The sequence below is a fragment of the Thunnus thynnus genome, chromosome 23 (genome assembly GCF_963924715.1).
Source record: "Thunnus thynnus chromosome 23, fThuThy2.1, whole genome shotgun sequence".
Lineage (NCBI taxonomy): Eukaryota > Metazoa > Chordata > Actinopteri > Scombriformes > Scombridae > Thunnus > Thunnus thynnus.
In genome coordinates, this window is record NC_089539.1 from 1,416,419 (window position 1) to 1,434,661 (window position 18,243).

The 18,243-nt window shown below is 39.7% G+C and overlaps 2 protein-coding genes and 1 long non-coding RNA gene across 7 annotated transcripts in view; all 3 read left to right on the forward strand.

The window, feature by feature from the left end:
- Positions 1 to 13,559, forward strand: part of LOC137175612 (uncharacterized) — a 417,849-nt gene extending 404,290 nt beyond the window's left edge. Inside the window, exon 2 of the long non-coding RNA XR_010925660.1 lies at positions 12,572 to 13,559. This is a non-coding gene — a long non-coding RNA (uncharacterized lncRNA). The remainder of the gene's footprint in view (positions 1 to 12,571) is intronic.
- On the forward strand, positions 4,061 to 12,973 carry mrps33 (mitochondrial ribosomal protein S33). Of its 4 annotated transcripts, none has more exons than XM_067581397.1 (3): positions 4,061 to 4,136; positions 9,421 to 9,663; positions 11,356 to 12,973. In XM_067581397.1, the coding sequence occupies exons 2-3, from the start codon at positions 9,449 to 9,451 to the stop codon at positions 11,459 to 11,461; spliced, it is 321 nt and encodes a 106-aa protein (XP_067437498.1). In that variant the 5' UTR covers positions 4,061 to 4,136; positions 9,421 to 9,448; the 3' UTR covers positions 11,462 to 12,973. The 4 variants fall into 4 exon arrangements, with proteins under 4 accessions (XP_067437498.1, XP_067437497.1, XP_067437495.1 ...); XM_067581396.1 differs by having other exon boundaries at positions 4,073 to 4,136; positions 9,418 to 9,663; XM_067581394.1 differs by lacking the exon at positions 4,061 to 4,136 and adding an exon at positions 4,148 to 4,415 and having other exon boundaries at positions 9,418 to 9,663.
- Positions 13,560 to 14,135: 576 nt separating the features above from the next.
- Positions 14,136 to 18,243, forward strand: part of braf (B-Raf proto-oncogene, serine/threonine kinase) — a 41,509-nt gene continuing 37,401 nt past the window's right edge. The window contains exon 1 of one of the 2 annotated variants that reach the window (XM_067582529.1): positions 14,136 to 14,402. In XM_067582529.1, the coding sequence (XP_067438630.1) occupies positions 14,247 to 14,402 (156 nt within the window). In that variant the 5' untranslated portion in view covers positions 14,136 to 14,246. The remainder of the gene's footprint in view (positions 14,403 to 18,243) is intronic. The other variant, XM_067582530.1, reaches the window with a different exon arrangement.

Genomic DNA, 18,243 nt, shown 5'->3' on the forward strand with positions numbered 1-18,243 from the left:
TTAAAGTGTATCATGTTGTCTGGATAATGAAGAGTTGTTTCTCTGTTCACTTTTTTATAACATAATTATGAATTTTTGGAGGAAGATAAAATCATTCAAAGTCACAGGACTAAAGTTGACGAGAAGTCACGAGTTATTGGTGTCAAAGTCAAACTCGAGTTGCAAATCTTTTTGGATTTTGTCAAGTCCAAAGTCATAATTTTTGTGACTTGCGTCCAAGCCATGTGACACGCCGCTAAACTTTACTTCAGAGGTAAAATTACTATTATAAGACTCTACTGAAGTAGGTAACTGCTGATCCAAGATGTTTTCAAATGTTATTTTCTCAGATGTCCTTTTAGCAAGTCTGACAACAAAGGTACTGACTGAGCTTTGTTGTTTGTTAACCTTGTTTCTTGGCTGTCAGGAACAGGACTTGATTTCCTCAGCAAATTCATACTCTCCAGAGGGATCATTTCCTATATCTTATCTCTGATTTTAAAGATATTGGTTTTGTAGCTGTACTAATCAGTAGTTTTACATGAACAATGGATCAAATAACTGTGAGGTGACAGGTGTAACTCATAGAGATGAACTCACAGAGAATTATCACCAAATCTGCAATTTCCCTCAGCTCTACAGAGATATTTAGCCTGTTTCAGAATTATTGCTTTGTTTTTAACAGCACATAACTTTATTGTTTTGGTTCAGTCTCAGCGTTCTCGTCTACCTGGCTTCCAGGAGTGGCAGGCAGCTGTTTTCAGTGAAAAAGCTCAGATAAACCCACTGTACACTACCTGCCCAGCACTAAACAGAAAGACACAGTTATAGACTAGCTGGTGAACATAATGAAACATTTAGCAGCTAAAGCAGAGCTAAAAGGAGAATGAATATTGGACTTCATCAGGTGGACACAAACACAGCACCAAAGGAACGCTAATGTTGCTCTGATATGTGAATAAAAAAAATGTCTGCTAACACTTTCACCATAACAACTTTATAATGTGATAATATGTTTGTTCTGCTGTCCCCTTGAGGCCAAAAATAAATAAATGAATGCAGCTTTAATGACCCCATGACCTTACCTCTCTCAGCGCAATGATTATCCCAACTATTAAGAAAATCAATTTCATTCATCAATATGCTGTTCGCTCATTACTTTTATAGAGGGGTGCACAGCCTTGCATCCCCCAGACTTTCAGTCTTGTTTTTTGTTTGTTTTCTTTCATTAATGTGTTTAGAGGGCAAAATATCATTTCAGATTTGTCATATTTACACTGGAAAAAGCTTGTCTTTTACATGAATTGGCTCATACAATATTCAAGTCTAACAATATCTATTACTGGCAAGTAGCTGTGATTTTTTTGCACATCAATGAGGCATAATGTTATGTTTAATTTCGATGACATACGGGGTCTCATTTGCTCAAACGGCTGCTCTGGTGTGACACTAGGGCAGAAACAAAGCAGACCTCTGACCCTTTTCATAGAAGTTCCTCTTGTCATCTCTGCCCTGAGTCTGTGTTCACTGTGTTTTCTGTCAAGCAGCTTTACTCTGTTCAGATTGTGGAGGTAAAGCTCTAAAAATGTCCAGCAGAATCTGACTGCAGTTTTCTGTTACTACATATCTGGCACCCTCTTGTGGTTATAAATTGTAAAGACACAATAAAGAAAAATAATCATGCTGCCCTGTAGACTGAAGAGAAACTGTCCATGAAACAAGTAGTAATTCAAAAGGCCATTCAGATTATTATAGTTGCAATTATATAAATAAAAATACAATAGAAAACAGGAAATAGACCATTTTGTGGCATTAAATAAACATAAAACCACAGTTTGATCACATGCCTCATCACCATTGGACTGTCAGACTCCTTGTCATCTGTGGTGTTCCACAAGGATCGGTTCTCGGCTCCATCCTGTTTACCCTCTACATACTCCCCCTTGGACATGTCATCAGCAGACATGGAATGTCTTTTCATTACTATGCTGATGATAACCAGCTGTACATCAAAACTGCCCCAAGCCCTTCTGCAGCCATGTCATGCATCAATACCTGTCTTAAGGACATAAAGACCTGGATGAGCACACATTTCCTCCGGTTACACAGCAGCAAAACTGAAGCTCTCCTTATTGGCACTCCACACCAGATTCAGTCATCCCCCATACCTCATCTCACCTTTGATAGCCAGGACGTCCCCCTTTCCTCCTCAGTCACTAATCTGGGTGTTAGGTTTGACCCTCAGTTGACTTTTGATGACCATATAAGACATCTGTGCAAAACCTATTTCTGCCATCTCAAAAACATCTGTAAACTCCGGCCCTCTCTAACCCCTCTCTCCTGTCAGATGCAGAGAAACTTGTCCATGCTTTTATCTCCTCAGGACTGGACTACTGCAATGTGCTCTTCACAGGGATACCTGGCAGGAGCTGGCAGGGATCTGCTGCACCACGCTTGTGGAACAGACTTCCCAACCGTCTGAGGTCAGTACAGACCCAAGACTCTTTTAAAAAGGCCTTATTATTATCATTATCATTATTATTATTATGTCAAGTAGACTATAGGATGTAGAGGTGAGGATGCTACCATAAATGTTGATGATTTAATTGCCATCTCAGAACACATGGACAGTATCCACACACTTGATTAAAGCTATAAATTAATGGACTGAAAATGGGCATATACTAAGTATATCCATTCACCAAGCACTTTATTAGGAACATAATACTAATACCGGGTAGGGTCTCCCTTTGCTCTCAAAACAGCCTCAGTTCTTTGTGGCATGGATGCCGCAAGATTTTGGAAACATTCCTTTGAGATTCAGGTCCTTGTTGACATGATTGCATCACATCATTTCTGCAGATTTGTCAGCTGCATATTCATGCTGTGAATCTCCTGTTCTACCACATCCCAACAGTGTTCTATTGGGTTCAGATGTGGAGACTGGGGAGGCTGTTGAAATACATTGAATTCATTGTCATATTCATAAAACCAGTTTGAGACTTTTGCTTTGTGGCATTGTGCATTATCATGCTGGAAGCAGCCATTAGAAGATGGGTAAATTGTGTTCATAAAGGGAGTCACGTGGTCAGTGACATACTCAGATAGGCTGTGGCATTCAAACCACGATTGATTGGTATTAAGGGGCTCAAAGTGTGCCAAGAAAACATTCTCCACACCATTACAGCACCATCAGCAGCCTGAACTGGTGACACAAGCCAGGTTGGGTTATTGAATTCCTGCTGTTGATATCAAATTCTGACCATACCATCTGTGTGTCTCAGCAGAAATAGAAATATGGAAATTCATCAGACCACACTACATTTTTCCAGTCTTCAACTGTCCAGTGTTGCTGAGTCTCAGCCCATTGCAGCCTCACATTTCTGTTCTTGACTGACAGGAGTGGAACCCCCACCGTGGTCTTCTGCTGTCGTAGCCCTCTGCTTCAAGGTTCCACATGTTGTGCATTCTGAGATGCTTTTCTGCTCACCACAGTTGTAAAGAAGTTATCTGAGTTACCGTGACCTTTCTGTCAGCTCCAACCAGTCTGGCCATTCTCCTCTGACCTCTCTCATCAACCTGTATCTGCATGATTTTACGCACTACACTGCTACCACATGATTGGCTGATTGGATAACTGAACTTTTATCATCTTTATTGCTGTTTTTATTAAAGGTTCACTCAGTAGTATTTTCTGGCGCTTTCAACAGCATCTCGCAATCTTCATCATACTATCATTGCTATTATTTTCTATGACAATTGCAATTATAGAATGAAATCAATAACAGCTATCCTTATTGTTATTATTATTATTATTATTATTATTATTATTATTATTATTATTATTATTATTATTATGACGACAAGTGCGGAACACATTTTAGAGTGGTGAATTGGAAAAACTGCTGCCTGGAGTTACCTTACAATTCATATAGGATGATCTATTTTTTTGTGGAAATAGAAAAATTAACCAAAAAGCAAACAAAAGAGAAAAAAAAATACCGTAATTGAACCAAGGCCGACCGAAAAGCGGAACTTTGTATAAAACCTGTCAGACCCGCGGAACTCTTAAAAATGACGGACTTCCTGTCAGCGCTAGGGTTCATAAAAGATAAAGCAGCTACGACGTCAATAAGAACAGACTGACTGTTGCTGGTGTAAGTGTATGCGGGTTAACCGATACCTTTGTGTGATATTTGCATCTTGTGACATGCATCTTTTTACAAATTAAACACCAGTTTACTATAACACAGGAAGTGAAAGCCACTAACCAATCAGCTCACAGGAAAATGTGCCATGCGCAGTAGAGACAGTGATGGCAGTATGGTATATGAAGGTTAACGTGAGCTAAAGAAGCGATGAATTACATGTGTTAGTTAGATAGAGTTCGGTGTTACAGCGGCCCAACACTGGTGTGTACTTCAATACAGACTCAGGTAAGAACAATGTTGTTACTGGTACTGAAGGTTCACACGGTGTTTCCATTCAGCTCGTTAGCATGAGGGCTTTATTCAAGTTTATGAACATAATACAGTGGTGGAAGAGGTATTCAGATTCTTTACTTAAAGATCTCTTCCAGACATGTTTAAAAGATGCATATAAAATACTTAACTTTGAATAATAATGTGTATGTGAACGGGTGAATGTGGCATGTGGTGTAAAGCGCCTTGAGTGGTTGGAAGACTGTCTGTTGTTTAGAGCTGCAACGATCAGTCGATTAATTGATCAGCAACTATTAAATTAATCACCAACTATTTTGATAATCAACTAATCTTTTTGAGTCATTTTCAAAGAAAAACATGTCCAAATTCTCTGATTCCAGCTTCTCAAATGTGAATATTTCTGGTTTCTTTAGTCTTCTATGACAGTAAACTGAATATCTTTGAGTTGTGGGCAAAACAAGACATTTGAGGACGTCATCTTGGACTTTAGGAAACACTTACACTCTTATTTCAACATGTTCTGACATTTTATAGACCAAACAACTAATCGAGAAAATAATCAACAGATTGATACAGATCAATAATGAAAATGATTGTTAGTTGCAGCTCTTCTTCTGTTTCTTTCCTCCACATCCCTTCACTAACTGTGTGTTGATTTTGGCAAAATATTATTCATACACAAGTGTAGATTTGTATTGTTCACTTTGTTTACAGTGTGCTCTAATGAACTTTTATTATATTCCAAGTCTCTTCATTGTATGGAAACAAAATCTGGAGTATGACTCTACATGTTACTGGAACATAACCTCAGGTTTAGTTTCTTTTTTATCATTCAGTGGGGTTATTGATATGTATCTGTCAGTGATCATTGTGTGCTATTAGACTTGGCTTTGAGTTCTGCTTTTTTGGTTGTGTGAACTTTAGTTTAATAACCACAAGCAAAATAAACAAAAAGGTTTTCGAGACGTTAACTCCTGGAAGTCTGCTAACACACCTGGCTGTAATATGACTGAAACACTAAACACAGATCATAGAACAGTCAGTGTGAGAAATGATAGATGTATGAATGACACATTTTTTCAGAAACTGATTACATAATAACTTTTATCAATTCTTCACAGAAGACTCATTTGCAGCTTAGTTTAGTTACTGTACTGAATGTCTACAAGAAAATAGTTTTGTTGCATTTGAAGGTAACAGTCTTCATTGTGCTTTAAATGTACACACTTTATAATGAATAGATTTACTTCACATATTATGAAGCTACAGTATTTGGACAGTTACACATTTTTAATTCTTCAGACTCTGTGCTTCAGCACATTCTACATTAAAGTACCAAGTCTCAGCTTTAATTCCCACACATGTTCTTCAGAGACTTTCTGACTGTATATGAATAAAACTGGACTCAGTAAGAATGCAACCAAGTAAAGAGGAGTTAGTTACAGTTCAGTTATACTTGCAGGTAGAAAGCTAACATGTATGAGACGCAGAGACCTTCCCATCACAAACTCTTTCTGACTATAGATGGTGCTTCTGACTTGACAGCATTGTTAAAGGAAAGGTTCGCAACTGTGTCTGAACACAACTCTCACATGCACATACGGACAGTACACTGGAACTGTTTTTGGTCACTGAAGTGATTCCTTCTGATCATAGTGACTTTTAAAAGATCCCTTCCTACAATGCTTCCAATTGAAAAGATGTGGACAAAATATATTCCAAAGTTTATCTGAAGTTGACATAAAGCTTCAGCAGTTAAACAAATCAAGTGGATTCAGAATTCTTTCTGCTGTGGTACATGTATATTAACATGAACTTAGAGAATTGTGAATTTATCCTTTTATGTTTCATATGAGCTCTTAGTTTTTAGCAGCTGATGGTAAAGCTGCTCTTGGTTGGGTGTCACGTTGCTGCAGTTCAGCCACTTGAACTGAATGTCACTGATGTTCTACTGACAGATGATGATCCTGCTGATCATGACATGCTGCCACTCATAAACAGCATGTCACTCACTGACAGACACCACTCTCCACTAGTATGCTACTTATGTTTTACTGCCACATGTTGATTCTTGGTGATATTCCACTTTGACTGGTGGCATGTTGCTGCTGATAGACTGACATATTGCGCATAAAAACGACATACACATACTATCAATCCCCACCTGCAAATACACATTCTTACTGGTATAAAAAAGAGGATGTTTGATAACATGGAAGATGAATCAAATCAGTGGCCTGTTGCATAGCAACCAGCTATCAACTCTGTAAATGTTTTTTTCATTCAAACTTTTTACGCTTGCCTATCTATGCTAGCCATACACAGCTAATATGTAGTAATGTTGTCCTATAGAGATCGGTTATCCTCCTATATAACATTATGATGTATGAGCTACTATATAGAATGATAATAGAACACAAGTAGCATTGTGTTTTTATGTGCCATAAGCCAGCAGAAGAGTCAACAGAGACCTACAGCACTGCTCACAATCAGCACACTGGAACAAGAGTCAGACCATCAACCAGGTTTCAGTCTGTGTCACTCCAGTTTTCTCCAAATGTGACAAACCGTGACAAAGATGGTTAGATCTCACCATTTGGTGTTTACCATCAACATTTTCTGGTTAATCAAAACACAGACGAATATTGTTTAAAGCAGCTATAGTTTATATTTTTAGGATGTCTGAGCTGTCAGTGTGTAATGTGTTGGTGGTGGCTCGTAGTGATGAACCTACAGAGAATTATCAGTGACTCTGCAGCTCCGCTCGGCTTTATAGTGAGTTTCAGTTTGTTGTTTATCTGTCTGGCTGCAACTTTACTGTTTTGGTTCACTCTCAGTGCTCTCATAGCCTCATTTTCGGCAGCAGCAGGCAGCTGTTTTCAGAGAAACAGCTGTAAAAAGCTGCCGTACACTACCTGCTCAGCACCAAACAGCAAACAGACACTGTTAGCTGTAGACTAGCTGGTGAACATAGTGGAGCATTTAGCAGCTAAAGAGCCAGATATTTCCCTCAGGAGTTGGTAGAGAGCAGAAACAGCTAAAAGACAGTGAATATTGGACTTACATTCACCAGGTGGACAGAAACATGACTCCAAATGAATGACAATGTTGCTCCGTAACTGCTAAATGTGGAAATAAGCAACTGTTTGCTGATAAGTTCAACATATCATCTTAAAAGCTGATATGTTGAACTGAAGTTGACTAGTTTCCCTGGAATTAAAAGGAGGTGGCAGACAAACACTTCCTGCTTTCATGCTTTTACTAATGTCATCAGTGATGTCATGGATATAACAAGTATGGGGGGGATTGTACTGAGTTAAAAAGTTAAAAAGTTTTTTTTCCTTGCATGTGTATGATGGTTGCAGTAGTGATGGAGGAAACAAAGCTCGTGTTGGAAGCATTTGATACAAAACGGTGACATCTGCAGGCCAACTGTGTTCAGACCACCATCAGCTCTGTGTGGTAAAAAGCTGCCCTGTCATTCATCTCAATGGGAGCAGTTTGGTTTTGGTGACAACGCAGCAGACATCAGCAAAACAACACAGAGACGTCCAGCAAAAAAGTTGAACCAGGCTCAACTTTTGGCCAATGCAGCGCCTTGCCAAAGTCATCTGGCAAGGTGCTACATTGGCCAATCACATACATGCAAGTGCACCTGAATGCTGTTTAGCTCATGATTGTCTTAAACAGATAAAACAGTTGCTGCCATGAAAACTTTCCAGAGTTGAAAAATGTCTGTCTGTTTTGACTTCTGATAAAGCTTTAAACACGTGAATCTTTAGCTCCAACTGGTTTTCCTGGATCATATTTCATCGTCTCACATGGACCTTAAATAACACGCCCCCACCAATACAGCTCCTTGCATTGCTTTAACACAGAGCTGTTTTTGGTCTCAATCTTTGCTTAAATCTGAGACCATGATCAGTTAGTCTGAAGTCTAGAAGAAGTCTATATAATAAAAGCTGATCAGGTTTAAACACTTTAAAGAATCTACATCTTTGTTTTTAAATCCTGTGCTAGATTGAGAAGAATGTTCTGTGTGTAAAACCAGTTTGACGCCTCTCTGATACAAGTGTGATGAAACAAGGCCTTGTTTTTCTTGTTTGTGTTGAAATGAGGTGTTGAAATGTCTCCTGCCACGATATTTGAACCTTGAAAGGTTGACACTGTGTTCTATGTAACATCACTCACAACAACTCTCAACTGATCAAGTTTAAGTGTATTTTTAAACCAAATCAGAATCTCTGTACTGTATGATGATTAGTAGCCAGAGTATGCAGAGTGTATCACCTGACTTTCCACTAGGGGTGTGCCCCAATATAAATACATTATTCGGTAAAGCACAAATAGTGGGTTTTTTTAAACAGATATTTGTTTCATACAAATATTTTAAAAATTATTTGTTTTCAGGAAGAAAAATAAATCATGTCAACTACCAGCATCTCTATCTCAGTCTCTCTCCTCTGCTTCGCTGTTACATCTATCAGCAGGTATTAACGAGGGGAGTCACATCAACCTACTACATGATGCACATTTCCTAATTTGGACATCACTCCCAGAGTTGGGGGTGTTCCCCAGAGATAAAGCTGAGCTACTGACACATGAGGAAGCTTCATGAACACTTATTCTAACACTTTAATTTTCTAAAATTAAAAGTCTAATGAAAACAAAAACAGGATTTTTAAACCTCTTTCTACTTTTATTCGAATACAAATACAAATAATTTTGCTGCCTCAACAAATACAAATACAGATACAAATACAAATACTGGGCTCTCTGCACATCCTTATTGTCTACTATCAGCTATCCATTAAAGGCAAAAACACCCAAAAATATCTTAAAAATAAAAACAATCCTTTTCCAAAGACTTTAACCACCACCCTCTTCAAAAACCCAAATAAATACAGATACAAATACAAATACTGGGCTCTCTACACATCCTTACCTTCCACACACGTCATGTGGGATTTATGTTCTTGCTGTCTCCTCTCCTCAGCAGCTCTTCCTGTCTGCTCTGCTCAGCAGTCATGGCCGGTCTGTCCAGCTACGCGGTGCGCATGGCCAGGCTGAGCGCACAGATCTTTGGGGAAGTTGTGCGTCCAACAGACTCCAGGTCCATGAAGGTGGTCCAGCTGTTCCAGGAGCCTCCCATGGCCAAGAGGAAAGAGGTGTATGACTGGTACCCACAGCACAAGATCTACTACTCCATGACCCAGAAGCTCCGGTTCATGGGTCTGTTCAGGTACTCTAGATACTGCTCTGCCAGGTTATAACTATGTGGCTAAAGAGTGTGGCTGGTCTTTGAGTCATTATACTTGGGTCATATAAGTCTTTTTGAATAATTATGTAGAACTGGTTCTTCAGTGATCACAACTAAATATAAACTGTCTTTAAAACTAAGTGGGACTTAATGTATGGGGCTGCTAACAATCTCTATGGGGCTGCTAACAATCAAAATGAGTGTGTTTGGTACAGTTATACTTGAAATGATAGTAAGTATGCAAGTAAGCAAGGGTGTAGTTTCCAGTGGGGATGATGGGACATCATGGCTTCCATTATGTCAGGTGGATTTTCTTTCTAAAAACTCTGGTGCAGCATCGTAGAACTACGGTGTTTGGAAAGTAAGGTACTTTCCAAACACCGTAGTTCAGATGAGAGAAGATCTGAGTTGATAAAAATGTTGATACACTCGTCTCATCTTCAGTCATTACTGTGCACTCTAAATAAAATTCTTAACAAGCAGCAGCAAGTGTTTAACAGTGTTTACCTGGATGTTGCTCAAGCTTCCACATAGGGCTCATAGAGCGTGCTCAGTAGAGACTCCCACTGGCCGAGCCGGCTGACTTCCAGTCGGCTCTCTGCTCACGTGAATGGGGATAAAATAATTGAATCACAGGCTCTTGCACACTTTTCAAATGTTATTGGAATGAAATGTCATTTTGCTTAGAAACATTTATTCACAGTTTTACAGCCGCTCCTTTTCCAATGATTGTGTGTGGGGGGGGAAAAGTGCTTTTGGGGTCAGTGTGCATCACGTGACAGACCCGGAAGTTGTAATTACACGGTTTGGCCACTATGTCAAATTGACTTCACAGCATGGCACAGTTCCTGAGGTCTGGTATGCAGCCTGAAAGGAATACCTTCAGACACTACTCAGGGCTTAAAACAGGTCGCACCATCTTAGTTTTTCCAGTGAAATGTTTGTTTGCAGTAATAAATCTCCTAAAAATACACAAGACAAGACAGTTAAGCAGAGAGCTCGCTGTAGAAAAACTAACATATACACCACTATCAATCAGAAAGTATAGGAAGCTAAAAATGATTGAAATGATCAACAATGCAGAGATTTTACATAGCATATTTGTATCAATTTCATCATTTCGTGTTATTAGAGAGTGAATTCTGCTGCCTGTTTTATAGAATTTGACACACACAAGCATTGACTGACAGGATGTTGAGTTGTGTTTGTAAAATATCCATCATTATTGTGGTAGTACAGGCTTTCTTTCAGCTTTTTCTCTGGTCGCTTCATGAGGGGAAAATATTTTTATTGACTGATCTGATCTGAGAAGATTATCTTCAACAACTCATTTTATTTCCCTTGTTCATAAGAGATACAGTAGAGATAATACATTTAATACAGTTATCTCAGAAGGCAGAACAGGATTTCCTTTTCTGCATGTTTTTGTGCTGCTGCAGCCTTTACATCAGTCTGACAACAGTCACTTCAGATTTGTGTCGGCTTGATGTGAAATGTTAACGAAACGTGTCAGGTTTGACTTCGTAAGACTGCCATTGTTACTTTTACATATTTGCCTAATAAATATCACCATAGTGTACATGTTAACAGCATTGTCATATTTACCTGCATTAGTGTGGACATGTCTTCAGTAAGCATGAAAGAAGGTTCAATGTTTCCTGTCTTTGTCCTCAGAGACGAGCATGAAGACTTCAAGGAGGAGATGCTTCGCCTGAGGAAGCTGAGAGGAAAAGGGAAACCGAAGAAAGGAGAGGGGAAGAGAGCGGGCAAGAAGAAATGAGCTGCTCAATCTTTACACGGGACTTTTTGTGTTTTATTGTTTTGTGGAGGTGGACAGCATTGAACTGTGTACACACTGTGTCTCTTCAACTAATGCAGTTCAGTCAAACCAGCACTGAACCAGCTTCAGTAACAAATATGCCAGAAACAGCTGTTGATGCTAGAAGAACTTGACTGAAGATTAGAGGAATGAAAAGTCAAAGTCATTTTCTTTGTCTGAGGATTTTCTATGTGGGTAAAAAATAAAATATTAGATTGGGATTACAAATGAAACATTCTCATCTGTGTCGCTTGTATGGCAGTGAATTATTGTTGTATTGTATCATCTCCAGTATTGAAGTTGCAGATTTCCTTCCAGCCCACTGTTGATGTTTGAAAACTGAACTCTTAACTTTTAAAACCCAAGAAGTGAGCTCAGAGGACATTTAGCCAGAAACACTATCAAGTTTTTGCAGCAGCCAGTCAAACACCAGTATGTGACTTGAAGTCAGCTGATTGTTACAATCTGCTGACAGCGTAGACAACAGAGAGGAGCCTACAGCTTTTAATGTTTATAGTCTAGCTGAAACTGTTCTTGTCTTCATAAGATCATACATGGTGAAAGACTTTTATAAATGATTCAAATGATTTGAGGATCAGACTAAATCACAGATGTAGTTAAAAGGACACTGCAGAGATCATGTGATAATTAGAGCTGCAATGATTAGTTGATTCATTGATTAGTTGCCAACTGTTAAATTAATCGGCGACTATTTAGATAATAGATTAATTGTTTTAAGTCATTTATAAAGAAAAACATGTCCAAATTCTCTGATTCCAGCTTCTCTAATGTGAATATTTCTGGTTTCTTTAGTCTCTATGACAGTAAACTGAATATCTTTGGGTTGTGGACAAAACAAGACATTTAAGGACATCACTTTGGGCTTTTTAACATTTTTTAACATTTTGTGACATTTCATGGCCCAAACAACTCATCGATGAATTGAAACAATAAACAACAGATTAATCTATAATGAAAATAATCATTAGTTGCAGATCTAGTGATAATGTTCCACACAACACAGGTTGAAACCTTATGCTGATCAGATTGAAGTTCACTTCCCCCTGTGAGGGAAATATAGATAAGTCTGCTGGTCAGATCACCACAAGACTGCAATAAAACCATATCACAGATGTTAACAGTGTGTTGTGTATTTAGATTGATAAATGTCCACACATTCTGCCAAGGATTTCTATGAATTAAAGCTCCCTGACAAATACAAGTCAGATATTTAGTGATTTGCTGTCAGTCCTGAGGGCAGGTGTCTGCCAGACTGCAGCAGGTAGCATATATGTTCCTCTACATGACTACAGGCTGCAGAGAAACATCTCCACCGTGTGATGCTGCCACCATCAGGCTTCAGTCTGGAGCTTCTGTGTGTTTCACATCTCTGCTAGACACTAGCCCAGATGTTGTGTTTTTAAAGATCCCCTCCAGACATGTTTTAAACAAACAATACTCTGCTTAGACTAATGGTTTTTTTTCCAAAAAAAGTTCAGTTACCTGGTTAAACATTATTAAAATGTCATCTACTTCTACTCCCTCGCTGAACAATTCAGAATCTATGAATATGCAAATATTTCTCATTCTAACATCCTGCTTGTATGTGCTGGTGTTAAATAAAGGTGAACAAAGCCAAACAAACAAAGGCTTATATGTGAACAAAGAGAAACTTTCCTCCTTCAGCAGAAACAGATTGTTGTGTCTTTTTTTGGACAAAAAGGTAAATGTAGGGAAAAAAAACATTTAGTGGTTCAATTTCACAGGTTGCAAGCCTGGATTACAAACCGGTCAAATAAACTGGACCCCAGAGACCCCAAAATGCCTCACTGCATGTGGTGTACATTTATTAGAAAATGTTCACCACTAAAGCACAATATTAAGGAAAACAGGTCCTACATTATCACTTTGTCTGGACGTCCTGAGTATCTGTTGAGTGGGGAAGGTTGACAGGAAGGTTGAATCATGTATTAAACAGTTCACATGTCTCCAGACAGCTGGCTGTGTGGTTTTGAATATTGTGAATTGATTTGTCCAATAAAAGATTGTCAAACATCAATGATATCCAGAGATATTTCCTTTTCTTTTTAATGAATATGATTGAATATGATTTTCTTTTCTATAATTAGTGACAGTTAAGTTATATGGAGGTTTTAATCTGGAGGCATAGAGTAAGGTCAAGGGGAAAATCTTGTGTCCAAAGTTGTGACATTGGGGGACAGTTACATGAGGCTTGTATATAATTGTCAGTGTTTGTAAGTCCCATAAGACATCATCTAAGTTGGGTGTACAGAGTTCTGTGTACTTTGTCATATTGTGTGGTTGAAAGTAGTCAATAGGGGCCCAATAGTAAGCTCCGGCCCTGGGGCCCATGCAGAATGAATGCTCATGAAGGGCTGCTTAAATTTTAACCCCTTTATTTATTTATTTATTTATTTATTTATTTATTTATTGTGTCATACCTGTAAATTGAGCAATATTGTAGAGAGAGAGTTCATTTAAACCGTTACTTAACCAGGCCGTAATAATAAGAGTGATAATATATTATGTTATTAATATGAAAATGTGATATTAAAACATTTTTTATATTATTACTGATGAGAATGCTATATTTGTGGCAGGTTAGCAGTTATCCGGCCAGTTGAGAGTGTGGAGCTCGGTGCTGCGTCTCTGTCTCCCCCTCCTGTCCGCAGCACCAGCCTGCGTTTCCCTCCATTATTTTCCACTCAGTTTCTCGCAGTTTAAAATGGCGGCGTTGAGCAGCGCCGAGTCCCCACCGCCCGTCTTTAACGGAGACACCTCGGAGCGGGAGCCGGGCAGGGAGCGGGGCCTGGAGGAGCTGGGCGCCGGGCTGGACTCCTCCTGCTCGGCGGGGATCCCCGGAGGTCCGCAGGATGAGGAGGTAGGCGCTACGGCGGCGGGGTAGCGGGTCCAAGCGGGGCAGGGGACACGGGCTACGAGCGGAGGTAATTGGATGTAAATGTTCAGGAAACACCGGCTGGAACATGGATCGTGGGGGATGCAGTGCAGGAGGGGGGGAGGGAGGAGGGGGGCGAGACGATGCACTAAATGTAAACGATTCATTTGACGAGCCTCGGCCTTCCACTGAACACATACATGCGACAGACTGATGCGAGCAGGAGGGGAAGCGTTCATCCGGCGGAGCCTCTGTTTATTTCGGGCCTGCTTTATTCCATTTGCTCCTGGCTCCGTTTTCCAGGCTCACTGCAGCTGCAGCCTGGTGCGCCAACACAGCACACACACACACATACACACACACACACACACACACACACACACACTCAGAGACTAACACACACACACCACACACCACACCACACACACACCGCTGTTGACACAACAAAGACACGCAATTACACCGCGTCCTAATGCGTTCTAACGTGCTCAGAGTTTCATTTTCAGCAGCCCACTGAGACTGCTCACCTACATCCATGCCTCAGAGGGCTGATGGTGATGATGGAGGTGGAGGCTAACTCAAGTCGTGCTTGTGTTTTTTTTTTTAGGTGTGATTTAGCTACATAGGCTGCTTTTATTTATATTACAGGTTTTACAATCACCGCCCCCACGTACACACACACACACACACACACACACACACACACACACACACACACGAGGAACCATCAGCCAGGCTGTGTCCTCATCATGTAATGCACAGTGACCATGTAGCCTAGCCTGGATGTGTGTTCAGTGTGCAGGTCAGGCCTCACTGCTGGACCATGACAGCAGTGAGGCTGGGATAGAACACTTCATTATCTTGAATATACTACTAATATCTGATTGTCTACCTCTACATTAGAGCAGAGGTGGGTGTGTTCTCTGTTCCATACATACATTAACAAATGTCTCATACAGTCACCTGTCCCTGTCACACATCTGTGGCCCCTGGCCCTGTTTTATGCTCCCTATATTCTCATCAGAGTTTTCATATGAACATGTCAGTTTGACTAGGGTCTATTTTCAGGAGCTCCAGGGGGGATGATGTACTTCAAACACATTTAAAGGGTCACTCCAGTGATTTTTTAGCATTGCTCTTCCATCAAGCTAGTGGCCTCACAGGAGAGAGATTTCAAAAAGAATGACTGTAAAACACTGGATCCTACATTTCCCATAATGCAACCCTTCCTGCCTGATACTGTACTCTTGATGTTTTTCAAGCAGACTTCTTGTATACGTTTGCAGTCTCCAAACCCATGCTGAGATAACCTTGATGACATCACTATGACATGATCAGGGTTCCAGTATTTTCTCAGACTTGACGAAGCTTCTCCAGAGTTACTGAAGATATTATACACACACACACACACACACACACACACACACACACACTGATGAGTACTGCAAATGATGAGTAAACTCACCTTTATGTGTAAAATTGGTGGGTTTACCCTTTAATTTTTCCTTATTGATATTTCTTTGTGTCTGCTTATCAGACTAGCTCATAAAACTGCTGTTATAGTTGAACTTTTTCAAATCAGAGAGGTGCGTTGTGTCATCCTCTTTGTTTAAACATGAAATTGGTAGTTCAGCTCTTGGACTGGAACCTCAGTACGTTTCCAACACTGTCTGAAATGTGTCTATAGTAGAAAAATGCACTCCAGTGTTACCCACAGGTTGAGAATTTACTTGTGGTGGTGGGTGACACGGCGTGTGACCAACGTGCACGCAGAGACTCATGCAGTTACGACGGGGTAGAGTGTTATTTTCTGTAGCTACAATTTACAGACGTCCTCTAAACGCCTCACATGCAGGCTATGGGTAGACGCTAGCTAGGTGGCTGCGCACAGAGAAGCCTCTAGTCCTCACTCAGTTACTGCAGCACGCAGCTCAGACAGATTTTATCTACCTGGGCAGGTTTTAATCTACCTGGGCGAGCCGCCTAAGTAGAGCCTATGTCTGAGAAACGCTGCACTCATCCCACTCTTTTCTCTCCCAATAATAGGACAGGTGTTACTGTGGAGCTACAATCTGAGTTAGTGGCTTACACTGACTGAATGAATGTTGCTGATATTTGAAACAGTGGATTTTATGATGACAGGGATGAAGAAGCTGTATTTATCTGTAGATACTCATTCTGTGTAATGTGGTCGGTGTCGTCAGCAGCGTTATCGCCTTAGTCCATAAGGTCAGAGGAGTCACGGGAGACAGAGTTTAAAATGTTTGTAATAGAGACTTGTTAAAAAAAATATATAGGCTATATATATAAGTGTCAAGCCCAAGCTGAGAGAGCCCTGATGACATCACTATGACATCATGAGTGTTATTTTTTCAGACTTTGGCTCAATATCTCCAGAAGACATCACACAACATACTGTAGTAGTCCTCATGAACTCCATGTGTAAAATCAGTGGAGTGCCCCTTTAAATCAGGAAACTTTTAGTCTGGTTTAGACCATAACACCAGTTCATTCAGAAATATGGTATATCATGTTAAACTAGACATCAGTCTTTTTATTTTTGTTTTTAATTTTGGTATCTGTACCAGTACAGTTTTTTCCATCTTCTTCCATCATAATACTGATTTGTTCTGACTAAAATTGTGGCCATTGACAGCTTGATGCTGTTCTCTAACGATGTCTTAACAGACAGCGTAACACTTCCAGGCTCAAAATCCCAAAGCAGCTAAAGCATGTCTAATTCAACATGTCAGTCGCTCATGCACCACTGAGACATGTCAGCAGAGAGAAATGTAACTGAAAACTATCTAAAGTCATTTCTTGAGCCATCGCTTCAGCACTTCCATGGCTCCTCTTCATGCTAAACACACAGCTCTCAGGTCATGCTTAATGGCCACATCAGTGTTTTTCCATGTTTTTAGATCATTTTCTACAAATGACATGTACTTTACATCGCTGCTGAGCATTTTCCAGGACAAACTGTAGATTGTTCAAATGTTTTCCCACCTTTTAAAGCTTTTAATTTCACTGTGGCATAGACTTGAAGCATGATTTAGTCAGATAATACATCATAGTGAACACCATGTTCTCTCAAATCTCAAAAGTGAGCTGCATACTTGCAACAGCAACTTTGACAACAATAAAAAGTTAGATTTTGTTAATAATTGTTGAAGTCTATTTCAGTTACCAGCTCTGACCCAACATGCTGGAACTGCTGGCAGAATCAGGCTGTATTTTCATCTTGGACGACTAACATGTTGTAGAAGTTGTATTGGACCATTAGAAAACAGTTGGTGGTGACATACTCGTTCATCTGCTCTTTGACATAGAATATTAAAGGAGCATACTGCTGCTTTTGCATGTTTTAACCTATAAACAAGTTGTTCATACTGATCATTTTTCCAAAGCATCACTCATAAATGGATTTTCTTCTTCCAGACGGCTCTTGGCTTCAGTTCATTTGAGTATATGAAAATCTGCTGCAGATAGATAATCCATCACATAGAACATTTGTAGCCCTTTTTGAGTGAATTGTTCCAGGAAGTTTTAGTTCCAGGAACTAAACTCTGATAAGGTCTGCAGTCAACAGTTATTATCATTATTGATTAATCTGTTAGATTATATTCTTTATTTAAACAATGAATTGTTTTGTCTTTAACATGTCAGAAAATAGTGAGAAATACACAGTAAAATTCCCAGAAGCCAAGGTGACATCTTCAAATGTCTAGTTTTGTCTGAGCAGCATTCCAAAAACCAAAGATATTCAGTTATATGAAACAAAGAAAATCCTCACATTGTAGAAGCTGGAACCTGAGAATGTTTTCAT

What these genes read in the sequence shown, in the direction of transcription:
- mrps33 (XM_067581397.1), top strand. Translation starts at nt 9,449, where the DNA reads ATGGCCGGTCTGTCCAGCTACGCGGTGCGCATGGCCAGGCTGAGCGCA. An exon ending in CGGTTCATGGGTCTGTTCAG is followed by an intron (nt 9,664 to 11,355) that starts GTACTCTAGATA and finishes CTTTGTCCTCAG; the next exon opens with AGACGAGCATGAAGACTTCA.